The sequence below is a fragment of the Agelaius phoeniceus genome, chromosome 11 (assembly GCF_051311805.1).
Source record: "Agelaius phoeniceus isolate bAgePho1 chromosome 11, bAgePho1.hap1, whole genome shotgun sequence".
NCBI lineage: Eukaryota > Metazoa > Chordata > Aves > Passeriformes > Icteridae > Agelaius > Agelaius phoeniceus.
In genome coordinates this window covers 15321583-15344992 of record NC_135275.1, presented here as the reverse complement: position 1 = coordinate 15344992, position 23410 = coordinate 15321583, and the positions used below count along the sequence as shown (strand labels likewise).

At 38.5% G+C, this 23410-nt stretch overlaps 1 protein-coding gene across 6 annotated transcripts in view; it reads left to right on the top strand.

The window, feature by feature from the left end:
• The window catches only part of FHIT (fragile histidine triad diadenosine triphosphatase), a 521930-nt gene that overhangs the window by 116042 nt on the left and 382478 nt on the right, over positions 1–23410 (top strand). For all 6 annotated transcript variants that reach the window (XM_054640235.2, XM_077184623.1, XM_077184622.1 and 3 more), the window contains one exon: positions 13974–14095. In XM_054640235.2, coding sequence (XP_054496210.2) covers positions 13996–14095 — 100 coding nt within the window. In that variant the 5' untranslated portion in view covers positions 13974–13995. The remainder of the gene's footprint in view (positions 1–13973; positions 14096–23410) is intronic.

Genomic DNA, 23410 nt, shown 5'->3' with positions numbered 1-23410 from the left:
GTGAACAGAAATAACACTTGGAACATTCCAAGCAACTGAAGAGGAAATTCAGTGGAAGTCCTGCTGAATTTACCAAGCCTAGGCAAGAGTGGTATTTTATTTTTCTAATGAATTTTTTTCAAGGGAAGATTTCTTTCATTACCACTTGTGCATAGAAATCTCACAATGAGATTATATTTCATACTTTTTAATATAAATGTTACATGTATAAACTTAATGAAGAGAACATTATTAAGAATGCAAAAGCAAGTGGGCACAAGAAGAGAGTGTTAAGATTGGAATTGCAACAGAAATTCAACTTCTCTTACACATATACTTCCTGATAAAGTAATCAGAATTATCTCAAACACATATTTTCCAGAAAACATCTTCTTTACTCAGTGCACAAGATGGACAGTGCTCAATTGATGAGCAGCTATTAGAGATGTTGTTTTATCCTGAGTGTTTGATATGTGTCCCTAAGCTTTATTTCCAGCACATTGTTCAGACCCTGCTCAGACGTCGGAATTATTAATTTCCTCATAGGCTTTTCTGTGCTCCTCATCACTACTGTATCCAAGTGCTACTCAGGTTTTAAATTAAATTTATCTGCACAAAGCCCCAGTGAGGGATGTGGTATTATCTCTGTTTTACAGATGGGGAGCTGACAGAGATTAAGGTCAGAAAAATTCACCAAATTTGGATGTACATTTTAGAACATAAGATTGGAATTTAGTGCCCTTCAGATCATACAGGACGTTCTGTGTTCAGAAAACACCACTTGCTTCTTCAGCATCAGGTGTGTTCTTCTTGTTGCTGGATAACTTCCCCAGCAGCTCAAGGCTGCAAACTGAACATTTACATGGCACTACTTATCACTAAAGAAAACTCTGTATTTGATATCTTGGGCAGTATCACACAGGCACTCAGAGCTTTCTCTGAAATAAGCAGAACTTCAGTGAATCACCTGCAGAAATGAGGCACTGGGCCTTGCTGAAAACTCTAATATGACTTTATTATTAAAGACTGTTCCTTAATGCTTGCACGTAAATTGGCTTTACACAAGCCATCTGAATTCTCATCCTTGTCAATTTGGTCATTTGATTTTTGCAATGGAGAAAGATTAATTTGGAATATTGGAATTTGTGATCCAGTTAATTTGGAGTATGAATATTAATTGAGAAACCATATTGCCTCAAAGATGGTACTGTCTTCTCTGTGATAAACATGAAGAGAATCTTTCCAAATGTTCTTCTTTAAAAGCAGCAGCATAAATTTGCACCATGGCTGAACATACTGATTTGTGAGTCTTTCTGTTCATTTTTGAGAATTTTGGTGGCATTATTTTGACCAGGGAAAAAAGATTTCACTGTATCATTTTGTACTCCTTAAAGTCTATCTCTGCTTTGTTTTCCTATCTGTTAGATTCATATTTATTTAAATTTTCCCAAAGCTCTTTGAAATCTTTAGCTGGCAATGATTAGAGAAGTGAAAAGTTTCTTACATTCATCAAGAAAGTTACCAGGATAGTGGCTGCTATGATAGAATTATGTAGAGAGTTAGAGAACCCCTTTCTTTAAACACCTTTTTAATGTTAACCTACAAAGCTTTTCATTAGACTACATTCCTCATGCCAAGTTCCTACCTCTTGTGGACCTGGGAGACACTACCCTGTGTGAATGGAGTTGGAGAGTTTCTCCTAGCTATGAAGTGCACTCAGGGAAGCCAAAACATCTCTTATAACAACACAAGAAAATTAATTTTTCAGTAGTTTCAAAGTCTCTTTTGTTTACAGTTGTATTCATTTCCAGACTGCTGAGAGCCAGCTATTCCCAGAGCTTTATGGTATTGCTGTGGCATTACTTACAGAACAACTGCTTGCTATTGAGGAAAAAATGAAAGTTAGTGAGAACTTTGCTTGACTAAAGTGTGATTTCCTACTGGGCAGCTTGGGTAGTACATGTGTATTGTGCAAATCACCTTTTAAATAATAAATTGCATCCATTATTCAAGAAGTGCAATGGTAGTCCAAAGTTTTCATTGGAAATAAACCATTTATGCCTACCTTCTATATAATATGCTAGTACTGGGAGAGTCAGGGCTGTGGGTGCAGGGCTGTGGCACTGAGCTGGCAGCCCAATTTATGAGTTCCCTGTCCAGGGGAGTCAGAGGAATTTGGAAATAAATCAGAGTTTCAGCTTTGACAAATTCTTGGAGCTACAGAGGGCTCCCTGGTTGAGGTCTCTGCCAGTTTGCCATACTTCAGCCTAAACATTTATCCTGCAGATTGCAGATTAAGATTTAATCATGTCTATAGATTTCTAATTACTCATGAGTATCTTATTAGAAACCCTGGCTGGCAAGGAGCCCCAAAGACCTTTCAGTAAATCGTACAAAAAATTTGTTCCCCAATTAGCTGCAGAACAGTCATCTGGCACCCAATTCTTGTTAAAAATGTTAGCAAGTTTACAGAAAAATGAGAACATAATACTCTCAGCTACTTCAATCCACCATGTGACCATAAATGTTTTTTAATCTTGAAAAGTTAAAAGCAGGAACACTAAAACATTTTTTGTTGATGCCTGAAGTGATACAGCGTAGGAAAGCGAGCCAGAAATACAGCAGAAACATACAAAACTATTTGCTTGGTTTATGGCTTGATTATGTGACTCGTGCAGTTCTCCATGGTGAGTCTAGGTTAAAAAATAATCATATAGATTGTTTTCTAAAAGGAGAAAACATGAAGAATCTTATGGTAGTTACAGATAGATGAAAATGCATATTTTTCGGGACATTTGGCAATCATGAAGTAAAAAGCAACCAGGAGAATGATGTGCAGATACAGCAAAATGTGTAATTATCAGATGAATAAGAAAATTAAAATAATACATTTGTGAAAATAATGAGCACTTAAATCTTCTATGTTTATTCAATTTTTTAAGCATTTCTTCATCTTTTACCAAGGACAATGCAGGCTAGCATATTGAAAAACAGGTTTAGGCTCTTTATCAGATTTGGTTTTGGTTTCTCTGTATTTCTGCTTCTAGTATTAAAGTGGAGAAGATGCTTTATTGCATCAATGATTTTGAAATTTGACTTGAAGAATATTGACAAGATCATCTTTGACTTCTCTTACTTCTGTAAATCAATCTAAGGAGTTGCTGACTTGTCTTAAGGCCTGATTCTGAAAGTAACCTAGTGCAACCAAAAAAACTGTTTATTAGATTTCAGTGATTAAGTTTCTAAGAGCACCTGTCTAGTGGGAAAATATTCCTGAAGAGCAACTTGAGGTGAAAATGTAACCCCAAACTTCTCAGGCTTTGTGTCCTACTGGAATAAATCTAATGTCTGCATGTATTATATAACAGGAACTGCAAGCCACTTTCTCTCAGCAGAAAATATCTTACGAAAAGAAGTCATAATGTAATATTCAGTAAGTAGCTGTATTTTAATATCACTGTGTTTTCTGCAACCAGATATGAAACTTCTCACAAAAACATCATGTAAGATTGCCTGTATTTGCCTACATTTTTTTGAGTCATAGTGTTCAGGATTAATCTAACCAAAAATCTGTACGTAGGTTCCTGTCATGCTTTAATGCTGGTTTGACAGTGAGTGTTCCTTTTTCAAAATTTGCTTATTCTTCCAATTGATTTGCAAGCCAGCTATCATTCAACATTACCTTGTTCAGGAAGGACCCTCATAGTCCTCTGTACAAAAATCCAGAAAACTCTGATTTCTGCCACAGGTTTCTTTGAGAAAGATAAGGAAGTGACCAGAAAGCAGGAATGGTGTTCGCCATTTTCCAAATATATGGTCAAGTAAAGGGAAAGCATTTGAGGAAAATCAGGGGGAAAACCTGTGCAGAGGGGGAAAGTAAAACCTAGAAAAGTGCTCTTTGTGTGCAGTCCATAATTTGACTCATGTGAATGAACCAGAAATAGTAAGAACATGTCACATTAGATTGCATTTTTCCAGTGAGTGTAATAAGAACTTAAAAAAAAAAATCTGTCAAATTTCAGCATTAGAGCAGTACTTTTTTTTTTTTTTAATACATTGGATATGTATGTGTACCATGGTCACTCTGTACTTGGCCTGTACTGTCCTAACAGTTCACTATTTGGCCCTGACCTGCTTTGCATTGTGGGAGCCTCTTTTTCTTCCTGCTGCTCCCCAGGGTGCAGCCCTGGGCTGCCAGCTCTCCACAAGGATAACCCTGGGAGCCCTGCTGGAATCACCTGCCTGGGATGCACTCAGGGCTGTGGCAGGGGGCTCTCATTCTGGGGGGGACAAAAGGAGGTGGGGGACAGATGGGGACATAAATCCTTTGAAATGATGCTTCATTAATTCCAGCATTCATGGAACTATCTGGTTTAAGTGGTTTTATGTTGGAGAGCAAGCACATATATAAAGTGATGAAATGAGAACCAATGGGATTTATCTTAAGGATTCCAGTATCTAGAAATAAACATAAATGTGCTGTACATAAATGTGAAGGACCCACTATCTTGTCTTATTAGCTAGATATAAATGTAAATATGAAAATAAATTTTCATTAAATGTCTATTTTCATTTATATGCCCGAGGAATTTTTAGACTAAGTATGGTGTCTGCATTTTCCTCTGAATGTTTGTGTTACATTTATTAATTCAGCAAGCTGAAATGCTTGCAGAGATACTCAAGTCTCACAGGAATTGCTCTAAATATAATAAATTCAAATTCATAGTATTGCCAAATAGCCATGGCCTAATAATAATAAGTTTGCATTCAGAATGAAATTTTGGGCAAAAGGACAAAAGAATAAAATACAAGAAATAAATCTTTAAAGGTGTTTACTGATTCAGGAGAGCTTTTGGAAGTGATGTAGCTGATTTCTTAGTGAAGAAATTATAAAATTCTGGACTGTATCTGGAAACTCATCATCCAACATTTCTGGCTCATACCACATTTCTTTTTGCCTGGGCTTGTGCTTGGCTCTGAGTTGTGTGGAGCAGCCTTTTGCCATAGCACACCCTGTGCTCTCTCTCTCTCTCTCTGATTGTGCTTTGGTTTACACCACCGTAAAGGTTTGGGAAGAGCCATTACTCTCTTCTCCCAATGGACTTTACTCCTTGAATCTTTTCACTTAACTCCCTGCAGGTTGTCTTCTGCAGCTCTCTTTGCCCCCTCTCTGCTGTCCAACACTGTAGATGTCCAAATTGCATTCACTCAGAGGAAATAGGAAGCCACTTCAGGGGAAGGCTTAGCCTTGGTGTGTATTTCTAAAGCCTGTAAAGTGACTTTATGTTTTGCAATATAAGTAATAATAATAATAATAAAAGATAGAACTGCTTTTTCTTCACTCCCCATTTTTAAAGCCACCTTTTTTTTTTCCATCGAAGAGTTCAGCAAAAGAACATTCTTAGTTGTTCCATCATGTCAGCTCTCTTAGTCTGTAGCTTCAAAAGGAATGAGCTTCCTCCCCATCACTCCTTTTGCTGGGGTAGAGTTTCCCTTACATTTATATATCTCAAGAGATGTCACCATTTTTTATTGCTCCTCTACCATGTAATGTAGCCCTAGGTAGCCACACTAGGAAAAAGGATTTTCATGGTATAATTTCTGCCATTTAATGCATACTGTAAAGCATTTTCTTAATTTTTTCCTTTTCTGCCTTTCACCTTTCTGCTTAAAAAAATAGCATGATTGATATGAATATTTTTCCCTAATAAAAATGTATTTTCCCTTGATCTTAGTGTTGCTAATACATTATTCAGTGTTCCTTCTTAATAAAAGCCATTGGTTGTTCCATTACTCACAGCAGCTATTACAACACTAAAGGTCTCGTTCATCAGAATGACTTGCAGAGGCAAAATCAAACCCCTGAGTTCTCCATGCATCAGGATAATAGCTGTGGTGCATGCAAGTTGTTAAAAAAATGAAATTCAATGTCTGTTTCTCTGTTTTGTTTTGCCTTCCCCCCCCCACCCCCCTCCAGAAGATTAACACTAAAGAAGGACCTGTGAACATAATTTATTTTATGGGATACTTGTGGTTTTGCATGTATTTTGTTCTTTTGGTAAAAGTTGTTGAGAATGAATTGATTGATTGTTGATTTTGATTGATTTTATCCTGTTTCACAGAACATCCTCCTTAAAATCACTGATATAGTCCATGGATTTTGAGTTTCATTAATTATCAGACTTGTCTTTGGATTTCTGCTGAATTTTTGTTGGATAATAATGATAGAAGGAGGTATAATCTTAGATAACCTCTGCTAATTTGAGGAAAAATGGGCACAGTTTTTGAGCAGAGAAGATTGTGAGAAGTCTTAGATCAAGTCTTTGAAAGATAACTTCTGTAATATTGTGGTGCATTGAGTTTGTGCATTCTGGCATAAAATGGACACAAACCTACTGCAGGATAATGCAAGACAGCAATCTCATTTCATGCTCATAGTTGTAAAAGGTTTTTTAAAAAAAGTAAAGTTGCAGGTCTAGATAGGATGTCAAAACAACAACAACAACAAAAAAGGGATGTTTGGAAACAAATCCTCATACTTGAAGTTGGCTGTTACCTCAGCACAGAGGCAAACAAGGGCTTCCACTGCCAGAGTGATTTTCTCAGCATGGTTAAATGGTGTGTGAGTCATCTTCTGAGGCACACAGTGTACACATGGACACTTGAAGAATGTCGAGCCTGTTTAGTGCTTTCAGGACTCTTCTAAACCCTCATTTTTCTACAAGTTTAATGTATTATATAACTCTTTTGCCTCTACAAACCTTTTCATTTATTGTTTATAGCTTTGCACTCTTTACCTGAATTATAAGAAAAAACCAAGTTGGCCTAATTTGTATTCCAAAATACTTGCTGCAGAAATGAATTTGACAACTACATCTACATCATTTAAAAATATTTATGCCCTCTCCATGTATTATGGATGTTATATCGCCTTTGATGTCTAACTTGATTCTGCATTTGCTGATTAACCTGTCAAAGTTGCAATTGCTTTACAGTGTTACTACAGGGTTGCTCACTTGCTTTTAGGTGTCTGCATTATTCTTGGTCAACTGGGTTCTGGGTATCTGAAGTTTGAGTTGTTTAGTTGTTTTTTGGGGTGGTTGTGAGGATTTTGGGAGTGGGGAAAAGTCTTAAAAAAATTTGTTTTGATGATGGACCAGAAAAAAATTGGAAAGGACAGACTTGTGTACATATTGCCCGTGTGTACCCACACATTGCCTGACCAGGCACAGCAGACAGGATGTGTAATGCCAGAAGAAGGAATAATTTTGAGAAATAACTGTGTATGCTAGTACACAAAAAATGATAATGCTGGTATTTTGTTTGACCTGTAGCTTTTAAATAGGCTATAGTCTTTGTTTGAATTTTGTGTGTTTTCTGCTTTAGATAAGTTGATGGGACAGCTGGACTGATTGCAGAAAGTATTTTGGGGCAATGCAGGTTTGGGGGCAATGCAGCTTTCCTGTCAGGAGCCAATGGTGAAGATGTACATCAGCTCACTGGTGATGGGCAGAATGGAGAAAAAGAGAAAGCCTTGTAAGCAATAGCCAAAATATTTGTGTCTTATCAGCACTGGTTTGGTTTCAAAACCAAACTGCAGGACCATACTGGCTCCTGAGAACAAAAGCCCATCCCAGTCAGACCCAGTACAACTGGGAACTATCTGGTTTTTCTCAGGAGCTCAGGTCACTGCTCATCCATGTCCTGTGCTGAGCTCAGGGAGTCCTGTGCTGCTTGCCCAGGGAGCTTTGTGTAGTCTCCTCCTTGGCCCACTGCTGCCACCCAAAAGCCACAGCCAGACAGGGGAAGGGACAGTTCTCATGATGGTCACAGTCATGACCTAGGAAAACCCACTATAACTGCAACACTGGGACTTTCAGGGCTGAGACTGTGAGAGCAGAATGGAAAATCCTGTCCCAGGGGGGCTGGGAAATGCTGCTGCAGCTCAGGGGAAAGGGAACAGAGCTGCAAGGCAAAGGCTGTGGGATTGCAGATGGATGTGTGGCATCACACATGGGAAGGTGCTGAGGAGCTATGCAACAGGCCACAGTCTATTTTCATTGTAAGTGTAGATAATTTAGCTTGATTGACCATGCTAAGAAAATGGGCTATCTATTTAAACAGTAATAATTTTGATGTTTTCTTCCCTGCTAGATTAAGCAGGGGAAGCCACGTGTAGTGGATTTGATTCCATCATAATCTGTCTGTGATGGGAGGAATTGGTCCTTGTCAATGCCACAGGATTGGTTACATGCATCACATTTAATGGGCTTGCTGTTCAGTAGCTTCTGTGGGTGGTGAAAATGAAAAATAATCCACACAAGCTTTTGCCTTCAACATCGTGTAGAGCATTAAATACCATCCCCATGGAGAGAATCTAGGCTATGGCTGTCAAAGATACAGGAGCACCTTTTCTAGTTTTGTAATTCTTCTTGGCTTTTTCAGAACAGAAATGGCATAGTATGTGATGTTTTGGCTCACTGAGAGGGAGAACAGTTTTTAATTAGAGGCCATTTTCTGGAACTGGAAGAACACAAAATATGTAGTTAAATTTTGTGCAAGAGTGGGAGTGAAGGGTGCTGAGAGATAAAGCTGTTCTAGGGACATAGAGCCAGTAGAAAAACCAAGTGATTTGAGAATAAAACAATTTCTTTCTATTAGTGTTTTTAGGTATTTCTTGATGAAAATGTCAAATCCTGGCTGCTAGCAACAAGCACATTTATTGCTAGGTGCTTGAGTTAAATAAGTAATATTCTGACTTGTGTGGATTTCATCCTTACAAAGTGGCAGTGAGAGCAGAGAATAAGTAAAAAATTCCAAAACATGAAAAGAGGGAAGGTAGCCTGCAGTGCAGGTCTTCATTGCACATTACTTCTTGAATGTGGTGCAGAATTCAATGTCTAAATAGAACTATCACTTTCCCCATAATCAAACCTTTGAAAGGGAGCAATGCCAAATAGGAATTTAAGGATGTAGGTACTTTGTTCCCTTAACTACAGTGTGTAACACACATTTTCATATCTTGATGAATTAAAAAAAAATTAGTATTTTTGTAAGACCTTAAAGAAAATTAGAAAGGAGGGAGCTTTGTTTTGCCACATAAATTTGCAGTGTTTTTACATGAAATTGAGTATTGGAATCAGGACTGTCAACATTCATGAAGAGGTGATGTTAATATGGTAAAATAAACTTTAAAATTTAAGAATACTCCTGGGAGTGTTTCTAAAACAGTCCTTTCTATTAGCACAGACAGATAATGGTATTGTAATTGGTTTCCTTTAATACACACATTTGAAATTAGCAGCCCATTTTGCATTCTCATCTTCTCCCTTTACAACCAGATGTGCAGCTTTCCTAAAACAGTGCTCAGGGGACTCTCAGCAAAAGCCTTGAGCTTGGTTCCCAGCAGGTGCTGATCTCAACACCTTGTTCTAAGGAGGAGTAATTGTATTAAAAAAAAAGAGGCATTTTGGAGTACCAACACCATCTCAATTAAGCATCCAATGGGGAGGTCTGTGGTGGCAGGGAGAGAACATTAAAGAACTGATGCCATCAGTCCTTGTAGTCAGCAAACTTCCAGCACTTCTCCAGGTCTCTGATTTTAGTGATGACCTGTAACAAGCAGACACCCATCTTCATGTGCTATGGACCTGCTTCTAGGTGAACTTACCTCCTGCCCACAAGAGAACTTATTTTCTGTTTGGAGTTCTCACTGTGTATTTGACACAAATGATTCTACAGCTTATGCTGTTTAAAAACTGAAGCGCAGACCAAAGCCCCTAACCCCAAAACTGAATAAATCTAAAAAGTGAGATGTGTATAAATTTCCTCTCAAAAATACATTTAATATATGACTAGTACTTATACAGACTGGGGAAATGCCATGTGCCTATGATGCCTTTTTCTTGGATCTAAAATTAAGAGCCAGGCATGGTAGAGGGATAAAGGGTTTTGATTTTGGTATTTAATAAGGATCCTTGTGGTGCAACATTTGGCCAAGGTGGAATGCACTGAAATGCACATTCAGGGTAGATCCTGCATACACTTTTATAGACCTTGCAAATTAGTATATTCAACAAAGATGCCCAATGAGAGGCTTGAATGAACAGTGTGATATCTTCCTATCTCAAAGTATTCCCTTCTAGATGGGCTTAATTTTAGTTTACAGGATGTATTCTAGAGGGGGCCTTGGTTTCTCTAGCTATTGTAGGGCTTTCTGGCCCCTAATTGTGAGGCCTTTAGGATGTTTGGTTTCCTGGCCTAACAGAATACCAGGACTAGGCTAAGTTATCAGACTTAAGGAATTACAAACACTTTTTTCAGGGTGAAATGTAGATTTCCAGTGTCTTCTTTTTTTTTTTTCTTTTTTTCCCTAGTATGGGTTATACAGATTTGAGGTCTGTTGTGGCTGTAAAATTAATCTACTTGCTGTGTTAGCCTTTAATACTGTATTCCAACCTACAACTGCAGTAGCACAGCTTGAAGGGAATTTAATTAGGAAAATGAGGCAGATGAAATAGGCAATGTAATGTATATCAGCAATATGAAGAAGAGTAGATACACTTTTCATCTGAATAGTCAGAATAGAAACTGTGTTAAACTGGGCTGAAATTTAATCAGAAATGGATTTCTTTCATTTTCTAACATTACTGTGTAATTGTCCTCCTTATTACTGGGGATTAGAAAGGCTACCATCATTAAAGAGGAAACATATTTAACCAATTATGTGTTGTTTCTAGTTTGTCTGGCACTGACCTCCTCTTTATGTGAAAAATGGAAATCCCTGGAGGAGCAGACTTAGAGTGGTCATTTCAATCTGGGAATTGGGAAGCCCTGTGTGTGTGCACACACCTGTGCTCATTGATTCCTGCTGCTTTACAGACCATGCAAGCAATAAGTGGTAGAGTTCAGGTGACTAAAATCTTGCTCTGCCAGTAGCAGTTTCCTGCCTGGCAGCACTCTGGAATATTCCAGCCTTGCTGTAGTGTGTAGCTGCACAGTCATGGATATTTCACTTGTACCCATTACTTATTTCCCTAGTGCATTTTTTAGCATTTGTGTTGGTTCTGAGCACAGATGATTGTACTGTGCAGAAAAACACAGAGGATCACTAGGGCAGAAGGCAGCTAAAGTAATATATAATAGATTATGAATAATTGTTTAAGAAGAAGTCTCCCATAATCCCTTTGCAGAATTGGAGAGAGTAGCACAGGGAGGTCTGCAATATTACACAGCACAACAGTACAACTGACACATTAGTTTGAAACATATTTATCTAGTCTGAATCAAAAGATAGAAATACATTATTCAGATACATTTTTGCATAATAAACAAACAGAAGGGGTTTTAATACATACTTTAATTCTATGCATGAGATTTTTTAATGTTCTAATAATTCTGGATCAACCCACTTGGGCTGTAATGTGATTCTTCAAACTATTGCAAAGAGCAGTATGAAATGAGTGCTTTTAATTTACTGATTGTTCTAGGTATTTTAAAAACAAGACAGGTAGTCAAGTAAATAAATATCATGTGGTAGGTGCATGATGAAAACACAGTACAGGCAACCTAATGCCACCAATCTTATTTTGCTACTTTTTGCTGTTTTTTGCTTATGGCAGCAATCAGCCAGAGGACTTCTCCAGTTGATTACCAAATCTCAGGTTCTCTCCCTCCTTAGGTCAAATTTCAAATCATCATATTTTACATTTAGCATTTGTGATTTTGAAGCCTTGTTTCTGTGTTTAAGTCTGTCCCATGCCTCTGGACAGTACCTTTATCTATCAGTGTCCTGGAAGATAAAACAAGTAATCATCAGTAGTATTTTTAGTTTTGTCCATAGCATTGCCAAGTGCAAGGGCAGGTGGTACATTTGATTTTCCAGCTTCTGGAGACAGCAGCTTACCATTTCATCACTGGAGGGTAGTCCTGGTATGGAATATGTCTCTATCCTTTGTCAGAAGCATTTCCTTCATTGCAAAGAGAACTATGTCTCTTTACTGAGTTGTGTGAAAACATTCTGCATGTTTTAATCAGAATGAAAAACCCCCATGGGTGGTTGCTGATGGACTGCTTAAGAGAAATGAGGCAGATTGATTGAAGTTCCTAATAGTCATTTTTTCAAGCATCAGCACAAGATAGCAGGTGTTTTCTCTGCTAAGCAATTCTTCTAGTAGCTAAAGAGACTTGATTTTTGTATGTTGTCAACTTTCAAGTTTAATATATGCTAAGGGACACATCTCAGACACTTAATCTTCTGTTGTCTTTATGTGGAAAAGAATGTAGAACCTTTTCAAATCTTTGAAACAGGCATACTTAAAATCTCCAGACTTCCATGGTCTGTTGAAGCATTTCCTTTCATCTGTGATTTTCAAAAATAAAACAAGACATGGTGCTTCTTAGAAAATGTTTATTACATGGAAATATAGTAATCTTATTTGTTACTGTATCTTATACTAAGACTTACATGTGTTTTTCTGGTGTAAACCCTGATTAGATGCATCTGCTGCCCTTAATTTAAAAGTTCTGCTGTGGAATCAGACCACTACAAAGCCAGAAGTTCCTTTAGAAGAACAAGTATTTCTCAAAGACATCTTCAAATGTCCCCCTCTTTAGAGGGGGTTGTTACCTACACATAACAACCCCTTCTAAAGAGGGGGACATTTGTATGTGGGAGCAGGTACAGGTGTTAGGCACAGAGTTTGGGGTAATTGGGGTGGGGCTGTGCCTGAGCCTCATCCCCAATGGGCTACAGCTGGGAAAAGCAGGTGAGCAGCACTGACAGCAACCAGGGAGTGCCCAGGGGCACTGACCAACCACCAAAGGGAACAGAGGGCACACGGGTGCAGTGCATCAACAGGAGGGGTAAAAGGTTCTGCTGAAGAACAAGGAAGGCACATGCTTGCAGCCTTCTGATGAGGTAAGGTGTTACTCTGTATGGGGGAATGCTTAAAGCTTTCTGAAATTGTGTGGTGATACTCTGTGTATTGTTGCTATCTCAACTGATACATGCTGTGACACAAGTGGGATGATAAATCAGAATAAATCTCTTAGATTAAGGACCAAGTTGAGGTCTTACTGTACACTTGTAATCTTGCAAGTAAAGAACTGCAACAGAAGACCCTCCATGGCTGTAGCAGTAGATTTCCCTGTCTCAGGCAACATATGAAACTGAATTTCCTGATTAGTCACTTGGTTCAAACTGGGTAATGCTTCTGATGTGTCTCAAGTATTGTCACATGAAATTTGTCATTTCTTCATTTTTCACCCTGCAGTACCTTGGATATTTCTGATTGAATTAAATACTTTAAATACTCTAGGGCTTAAAGACCTAAAATAGAGACAGTTGGGACTGTGCTGTAGCTATTTAAGAGGGTTTTTCATTCTTGTCACGAAGAGAGAATATTTTAGTGAATGAAAGTGGAATTCTTTGACTTGCTATAAGAGAAAATGTAGCAGTGATCATCTTCACATTCCAGTTGCTTAAGCTAGACAGTGTGGATGGAAAATGGCAAAATAAACTTTCTTCAATTTGCCAGTGTTTCTACAGTTGAGGTATTTAATGGAGAGATTAAGAAAATGTGGTTTATTTCATACATCCTGTGTGCACTGATTTGCATTGTGGCAGAAAAAATGTGAAATCCTATTTGCGCTTTTCAAAGAACATATGACCCAAATGTTTACAATGCAGGACAAATGAAAATGGGAGGGAGAAATTGCATTCCCTAGAATTCTGTAGCCCTGCCAAGATGATGAGAGACAACTTTAAGAAATTATATGTAAATTTTTTGCTTTGGAAAGAAGCCTTTTCCACCCCTTCTTCAAAGACATGATCATTTTATGGAAGATGTAACAACCATTCCGTGACCCCCCAAATGATGAGCCCAGGAGGCACTTTCTGCTGGAAGCCGTACAGGCAGTTTGATTGTTTTATTCCTGTTGCTTGGAAAAGGCAGAGTCCATCCCTTAATTATCTTAACCATTGTCTCTTTCAGACCCTGAAGATCAAGCCTGACCATGCTGAGATTTGGGCAGCACCTCATCAAGCCCTCGGTGGTGTTCCTGAGGACAGAGCTGTGCTTTGCTCTGGTGAACCGCAGGCCGGTGGTGCCAGGACGTATCCTTCCCATGCTGCTGCTCTCTGGGAAAGGCAGGACATGCTCGGGACACTTGGAAGGCCAGGTAGGATGCAACATGGGTTTATTCCAAGTCCAGGCAGTGATGCTTGATCAGAAGATGCTTGATCAGTGTTGCAGAACTGCTGAAAACAGTTGCTTAGCAACTGTGACCTTCGAGGTGAAATTCTATTGACCTTTTCACCACAGAAGATATATAAACAACCAGGTGCTACTAAAAGCATTTTAAAGTCTATTGGAGGTGGTACTGTTTATATTCCATATTATGCTAAATAACACATCCCACTTCCCTTTTAATAATGTCACTTATTTTTTGATGTGGTAACTCTTTTATGGAGGGTTTTCAACTTTTCCTGGCTAAATGTATAGCATTTGTTAAATGCCAGTAGAACCCTGTATGAAGATTTTGAAGACTTTTTTGGGGGATACAGATTGCTTTGATTAATTTAGGTGGGAATGGATTAAATAAGCCATCTGTATAGTGCACACATTTCATGATGAAAATATGAAGCCTCATGGTATAAGTAAAAATCTTGAGTTTGAAACTGTATTGTAACTTGATTATACAAGATGTTCAATGTACCTATTTAATGTGTTGTGTAGTGTGTTATTTTCCAGTCAAAATTCTGCTGCTCTGTAATTTGTGCTGATTTTAGTGGCTGGAAATGAAATTTTTCAGAAATAATTAAGACTGATCTCCTCTTCCATAGAGGTTCATGATAAAATTTTAGGAGGAGCTCAGGTAAAGAATGAATGTCTTGGGGAAAAAAAGGAAGTTGTCTGGAGTGTATTGAAAGTTCTCTTGTTAGTTTTGTAGTTTTATGTTGGTTTTTTCATAACTTAAAATCAAGTGAATTTTAATATAGATTTTTAAACCCAAAATTATTTTTCCTCTTAAGTATGGAACCTTCCTTTCCTCCCACCAGTTCTGTACATTATAATTGTTCAATATTGAACTTTTCTCTCCACCTGTTTTGAATGGTGTTTCTGTGTACCAGAAGTCAGAGCATGGCAAAGATGCACAGACTTCATAGAAACTTTAAAGGTGTTACTGTCTCACCAATATACTTTAATGAATTAAATGAACAGTTTTTCTGATCTCTGAGTGTCTGAAATTCTAGGTGTAAATCCAAGGTGATTTACAGATTTCTTATAACAAAAACTGGTTTTAGAGCTATATAAAGGCAGTGTCACATCGATCACTCTGAGATGCAGCGCCTGTAAGTGCTGGAGCAGTTGCTGTATGCATTGTATGGATCAGAGAGTAAATAAACTCTTATCTGTTCTGTGAGTACAGGTTTTAAAAACAACATTTGACTTTTTAAAAAAATTAATCAGTTAAGTGAACAATTGCATCTGTTGTTAAAAATAGAGTATTTCAGATGAAGCATTCTTGTTTTAAAGTTTTGTGAGCACCTAGTAATGACAAGTTAAGGACCCTATAAAACTTAATTATTACAAGCTTCTTTTCTTCTTAAATAATTAAAGATTATAAACTCTCATTGTATAATTATTGCTGACTTTTGGCAGATACATTTATTTGCTCAGGGTTTAGCTTTGTTATCCCATAATGAGTTTTGCAGTGTATTTTATAGTGTCACATTGTTTTAATAGCTTGTGTTGTAATATATAATGTAGTCTTTGTTTCTCCATTGAATAAATGTTCAGGTAATAAAAACCCAACCCTTTTCCTCTCTCATTACAATGAGAAGAAATTAGGAGAGATCTTGATGTAAGGGCTAGAATACAGTATGTAAAATAGAGCAATTTGCAGTTGTAAGCCTTTTTAAGTGTCTGTATAATGCAGCATTCATCTGGAGACCTGACAGTAAGAAGTGTATTTTCTTTGTTTTATTGCAATAATTTTATCTGCCTTGTCTTTGGCACATGTGTGACATTTTTTTTCAGTAGAAAATAAAATATTAATGTATGTGAATTAGAGATAAAGGAAATCAGTTTGAAAGCCAGATCACTCCAGGTGGTGGCTTTAATTAACTAGTAAGGTTGAAATTCCATCTTGAAACAGAACATAGGGTTGGAATTATGAATTTGCAGTAATAGTTTTAAAATAAAACTATTCTCTGGGAAAAAGTCTGTCACAATGACCTTGTGGAGTTCAGTGTGACTTGAGCAATGCCAAAGCAGGCTTGTTCACTTACACATTGCAAAGTTTTGTTTTGTTTATTTTGAGCTGCCAATCCTGTGAATTTATCTTGACATTTGAAAGGCAAATTGTGCCAGAAGTCCAAAATTAGGTAGAGTAAGAATATAGTATTTATGGTAAGGAAAGGGTTTTCCTGTTCCTGGACAGAGCTGCCTCATTTTTCCCAGCATTAAACTTCTGCCCAATGGGTGCACTGAGTTCACGGACTCAGGAACTCAGTTTGTATTGGGATTCCTTCAAATGATTACTGCAGATTCTTGGACAGGGAGGTGCTGGGTTCTTATTATTGAGTAAGGATATCCAACATTAAACTGGAATCTTCAGTGTGCAAGCCACAATGTGCACATGGGTGGGTCAGTAGGAAGTTGACCTCTTCTGGCATGAGGAGACAGAGGAGAGCTGCAGGTGGTTAGGGTGCAGGAATGGTGCCTGTTCCCCTCAGGAGATCCAGTCCCTTTGCTGTCACCTGGCAGGCAAAGACTCAGAGGTGTTGGACCACAGGCTGTCTGGAGACATTGTTGCTTGTAATAATAAGGGATCTGTATCTGCTCTGCTGTTGCCTTTGCCTTGTCTGATATCAGAGCAGAAGGCACATGGCATTGGGGACAGTGTTGATTAATGAGGTACTGGATTTTGGAGTGTACTTTTATAATGCCTTTCTGACATTGTTGCAGAGCCAAGAGTCTGGGTAGGAACACAAATACTGTATTCAGTGCACATCTGGGCTGTAAGCTTGGAGTGGGGAGGAGGTAGCAGGGTGTTCTGGAAGCTTGCTGGGATACCTTATACAGGTATCCATTCCCTTTTTCACAGGGGTCCCTGTTTCCTCTCTGTTCTGTCAGCTTGCTGCTTTGCAGAGGGTGATTGTGAAAAGCAGTCGCTTGTGGCTCCCTTGAACAGCTCTGTGGTTGTTTGGGAGGAGGCAGCTATTCAATAGCTGGAGCAGTGCAGGGATGTGTCTATAGTCAGCAAATGCATTGTTTCTGTCACACAAAGGGCACAAGACGAACTGAATCAGCTCATGCAAGCAGCATGAGCTCAGCTTCTCCTTGGCTTCTTGCTTGAATTACTTCATTCAGAACCTTGCTGCTTCCATAGAGCAGAACTGTGGTGCTGTTTGAAACAAATTCCATCTGCTCTTTGACATGGACCTTTTGTGCTTTAATTTGGTAGCAGATACCTTGTGAATGGCCTACCATTTTATTGATGTTTTCTTAGCCCTGCACCAGAGCTTTACATGGTTTCACTCCCATCTTCAATAAATATGAACTGGTTTTTATCACTGCCTTTCTTATGGTGTTGTGCAGGGTACTTGTTTTCATCTTGTGTTAAATATGAAAAATGAATTTTGACATTAGCAGAATCCATTTGGAGACTAGGACTTTTTATTATAAATAAAATTATTCATTAGTTATGTCCATTTTTTTTTTTCAGTAGACAAGGTATTGATCTTTAGATTTGTGTTCAGGGTGCCATAAGAACTAGCACAAAAGGAACACAGCAACATTTGTAAATTGATTGAATGCAGTGTGTAATGACAGAGACAAACAGCAGATCTATGGCAATACTATATTATACAAAGCATTTTTCAGCAGTTTATTGAATTGGTTATTAAAAGGAACAGTCTTTCCAGCTGGGAACAGCAAACTGAGGGTTATTGGGACCAAGTACTTTTATAGAAATTTGTGGACACTTTGGCTCCCTTACTAAGGGCGCACGTATGTGTGTAATAAATTAGAATAAACCATTTACAACAAATTTTCATATGGGATTGATTATGAAAAGGTTTTTCCATCTAAAAACCCCAACAAAACAGAAACAAAAAAGGAAGACTGTTTAACTGTTACATACTGAATTTCGCTGGACTATTTTGTACTGCTCTTTTCATAGATATCTAAGTTTTCCCACCAGAAAGTATTCTGATTGTGGGAAATAGACCATGTATAAAACCCCAAAGCATATGATATTTTCTGGCACCTTCATCACTACATGGAGGTAATGGTCATTATTTGTTGCCGAGGCCGTGTGCTGTTCTGTGAGTTCCTGCCGCTTGTTCCTGTTATTAATGAGCAGAGAAAACATTAGTTGAACCAGATGCTCCCTTCAAAGGGCTGCTCACACCCCGAGCTGCAGTGTAATTGGTCTGCTGCAGGGGTGGGATGGGATCCAGGGTCAGGCAATGTGAGAGCAGCATCTGCTCTGCTGCACCGTTTGTCTGGCTGGGAGCTCCCTGTCATCTGCTGTCACAATGGCTGTATTGCTTCAGACTGATGTGTTCTGTAGTGCCACAAATATTTTCCTAATGCTTTCCTTAAAAATAAATGGTCTTTTAGTATTATTATTGTTAATATATTTTCCAAGTAATTTTCATTTAGTTTCAGGTCTGACAGAGTTTCCACTGAAGATAGCACACTAGAAAGAACAGTAGTATTCTCGCACAAGTTTGGTTGAAAACCGTGGTATTTATCTTGTATATGAAGTTTAAATTCTTCCTAAACTTACAGAATTGCTGTTATGATTTTATTTGTACATTATACATTTATCATATCTATATTTATGCTCTGTAAGTATGAATTTTATGGGTTTCAGCCTAAATAAGTGTTAATATTTACCATAAAACTAAGATTAAGAAAATAAAATTTGTTATATTGCCAAATATATGTTTATATCTACATATTCCAATAATGTGCACTGCATGTTTGCAACAACTTGTTTGAGATATCTAATCTTGCAGGAAAGTACTCTTTAGTTCTCATTACAGAAGCTTCCTATACATTACCACTGTTATTAGTTTGTTTAGCACAATGTTAAGGAGCAGTCATGTTCTATTTAGCTCTTTAGCAAAGAGCTAAAAGTAAAGGGGTTTGGTAAAGGCTTTCTAATTTAAATAGGAGGCTGGAGATGCAAGGGAATCACAATGGAGACACAAAATGTTGTTTGGTACAATAAGGCCTGAGTTACTTACATGAATTTTTCGAAATGTGTGATAACTCTTGAAGAGGAGGGCATTAGGAGGAGGATGCAGTTCATTTGCTTGTGCAGAGAAGACCTCCTGAAGAACTAATATAAATGATGCATCTTTTTTTAAAATGGGGAGGAAGTGTAGAATATATCTCTTCATCAGGAATGCAGAGGAAATTCAGACTTTATGTATTATAAGTATCTGAAGCTGTTGCGTATTGGTGAAAACTCCTGAATTTTTTTACCTCAGATTCCAAATAAGGCTGTTCCATGGCTCTTCCTTACTGATCCCTCAAGTAGGATTTATTAATGCTTTATAATGTTTACTTGCACAAATGAGTGTAAGAAAAACAGTTCCTATGCTCAATAACGTTCAGCAAAATTAAGCTGTGTTGTACAGAGGGCAATGAGTGGGACTGTGCCCTTGGCAGCACCAAGCCAACAGAGTATTTGCTGTACTCTCCAGCTCCCTTCTGGGAAAAGGGCTCTCCTCCAACAGCCCAAGGAATGACTGATCCGCTCTGTGTATGCAAACCACTTGAACTTGCTGGTGATAGAGAGGCCAGTTAATTATCTCAGGGCTGGAGTCATTTTGTTTGCAGTCTACAAACAAAAGGATGGTATTTGACTCCCATTAAGAAATGCTGCTAGTGAAGATAAGAGATTCACGGCTCTGTGCACAAAGGCTTGTCTGTATGACTTATTTGTGGGGATGGAGTTCAACTGTCTCATTTGGTCTGATAAAAATGCTTTCTCCCCCTTCAAATCTTGTCTTGCTTGGAAGGTGCTGACTGTTGAAAGAGGATGTCCTTCACCATAAGGGTATACAATTCTGTTTGCATTGTTGTAGTTGTGTTAATATACTGGTATTGATGAAAATCCCATTCTAAATCCTTTGTGCCAGTATTGTAAATAGAAAGGAAAAAAAAATTAAAGTAATATGGTCAGAAGTATCTCTTGCCTATTTACAAATGGAATAAATTACCAGTTAAATCACTTATTTACATGTATTCAGCAGATCAGTGGTAAGAATTTCTCAGGCTGTAGCACAACCTACATTGGAAGAGGTGTTAGGAAAACTGTGTAAGGCCACATAAGGGAGAGGCAGCAGCTCCTGGGTTGGAACCTGTTGCATCTTACCAGGGCTGTGGAGGGTGAGCAGTCTCTTAATAGTCATGTGTTGAACCAACCTTCAACCCTGACTGTGTGGAGAGTAATGAGATCTCTGGGCTTGTAAGCAGTGTCATAATAGGTTGGATTTATGCAACTAAATTTCTTGACTACATTGCTAACGAATATTGAAATTCAGCTAAAAACTCCCATTTCTGTCTAATGGCTTTTATTCACCTGTTTGTCATCGTTGCTGATTGGAACTTATAAATGCCTTAAACAGCATTATGCATGAACCTCTCTACTACTCTTTGTGTTTCAGGGGCACTCAACTGTCCAATTCTGAAGGTGTGTTAGTAATGTGTGTCTTCTAAAGTGGAACTGCTTGTCCTTATGAGCTCCAGGGATACGCAGAAGGGCTCCCATTTTGTCATGTTTGCCCTTGTTATCAATTTTCAAAGCATGTTACAACTTTAGTTTCCAAGTAACTGAAGTGAATCTAGTTTGAGGTTTCTGTCATTGGGGTGACAGAAATACCTGGTAAAAGAATTTATTTTAGCATAGCAAGAAACCTGGCCAAATGTTTAGTGAGAAAAGCATCAATCTAAGGAGCTGGAAGAAGTCAAGCTTGAAAAGCAGAAGAGCAAAGCAATGTAGAAGGATATGAATTTAAGTGGTAGCAAAGTTTTGTATGAAAAGTGGCAGGGAAACTAAGGCAGGACTCAGGAAATGAGTGTTTCCTTTGAGGTTTAACACAATAATGGGGATTCTTGTTTAAAAAACTGTCAAGTCCTGTGTGTCTTATCACTCTCTACAACCACCTGAAAGGAGGTTGTAGGGAGGTGGAGACCAGTGTCTTCTCCCAAGGAACAAGAGATAGGACAGAGTAGTGGCCTGAAGTTGTTCTGAGGGGGGGTTAGATTGGACATTAGGAAAAATGTATTTGTCAAAAGCATTGCTCAGCTCTGGCACAGCTGCCCAGTGCAATGGAGGGATCACTTGTCCCTGGGGGGATTTAAATGATGTGTAGATGTGGCACTTGGGTACATGGGTTAGTGGTGGCCTTGGCAGTGTTGAGTAAAGGGTTGGACTTCAGGAGATTAAAGGCCTTTCCCAACCTGAACAGGTTCTGTGATTCTATAATAATGAGTACTTCTAGTCCAGCAGTTACTTTCTAGTCTAGTAGAGAGCAAATTTGTAATTGGTGTACTTACTGAACAAACCTGTAATTTTATCCTTTTTATCATGTCATTAATACCCAAATAAACAAATGGACGGTAGATAACAAGTATAAAGGAGGTGTTTGCTGCTGTTGCACTTTTGACACTATAGAAAATTTATGTTCCTGCACCAGTAGCAGATAACCACAAGCTTTGCATTCAAATTCCAATTACTACGAATTTCAGAAAAGAAAGGAGTACAAACAAGTTTTTTCTCTCAGTATATAGCTGGATTTAAGTTCAGATTTTTTTACTAATTTAAACAGTTTCTGGCTAATGAAGGAGATGACAGTTACAAGCCATTCCTGTTACAGTTTGTGCACCTTTTGTCCTCAATATAGCCATTAGAAAGTGATATGCAGCACACACACAGTTAACCAAGTCTGGGCAAGCTATTGCATGACTTGCTCTTACAGCAGAATATAATTAAAAGAGATGATTGGAATACATGGTTATTCATAATAGATGTCACACAATTACCATAAGTAATGCAATACATGCAAAATCTCCATTTGTAATGAGAATAGATTTGCTGGAAAGTCAATTGGAAATTTCATTTATTGCTTATTGTTTCCAGTATATTGGGCTATTTTGTGCTATTCAGTGTAATACAACTATGTGTTTTCTTCAGAAACACATTTTTTGAGAGGCATCTGGCATGAACTTCCTATTGCAACTCCTAAGAGGAGATCCAGTGATTCAATGTTAATCTGTCATCTCTTCTTGCTGTGAAGAGCCTAATATATGGTATTTTTCTGTTGAAACATACATTAATATTCCTTAATGTACCATAATTATATTCTAAAGAAGATATTTCATCATTTCACAAGTAACCATTTTGTACTCCTTATATTTTGAGGACCTCTATTGCGGTTTAACCCTAGTCAACAACTAATCACCATATAGTCACTTTGATGTTCCCCTGCAGCAGGAAGAGAGAGAGAATTGGAAGGGTAAAAATAAGAAAACAGTGTTAGATATAAAGACAGTTTAACAGGTAAAGCACAAGCTGCTCACATGAGCAAAACAAACCAAGAAATTCATTCTCTGGTTCCCATGGGCAGGCAGATGTTCAGCCATCCCCAGGAGAGCAGTGCCCTGTCACATGGAACAGTTTGAACACCCCTTGACTTCCTTCTTCCTCCCAAATCTTCTTTGGATTCCTTCTCCTTCCCTTAGCTCTCTATGCTGACCATGACCCCTCATGTCTGGGATATCCCTTGGGTCAGTTGGGATCAGCTGTTCCAGCTGTGTCCCCTTCCACTCCTTGTGCCACCCCCACAAGGTGGGGTGAGGAGCAAAGCGACAGTGCAAACATCCCTGAGTTGTCAATGCTGTTTCCAGCACAAACCCCAAACTGCCCCAGAGCAGCTCCTGTGATTACCTCCCCCCCAGCCCAAACCAGTACAACCTTCAGCAGCCAAGGGGGAAGTCAAGGGCATTCCATGTAAATGGGAGATAAGCAGGATGCTGCCTGGAATGAAGGAACAGGCCACTGTGAGGTGCCATCCTAGTGCATTCTCCAGAGCATAGAGTGATCTATATCTCTTCAGACTGCCTGGTGTAGGGGTTAGTCTTTGGGGGTAAAGCCAATTTACTGTATTCCCTCAATGAGTGCAGGTACAGAGATCTGGAGAGAGTCCAGTCACCAATACAGATTTTTTCAGATGCAACTCAAAGGAAATCTTGAGCACAATTTCTTTGCTCTGACACAGTACTAGACTTCCACATACCTGTGTAAAATAGCTTGAGTTTTGAGATGCAAGGCCTCAAGTCTGTTTGGCTTCAGCTCCTCTGGCTTCTATTGTTTTTAGGTAGGGTGAAGTCCTTCCCTCCCTGTT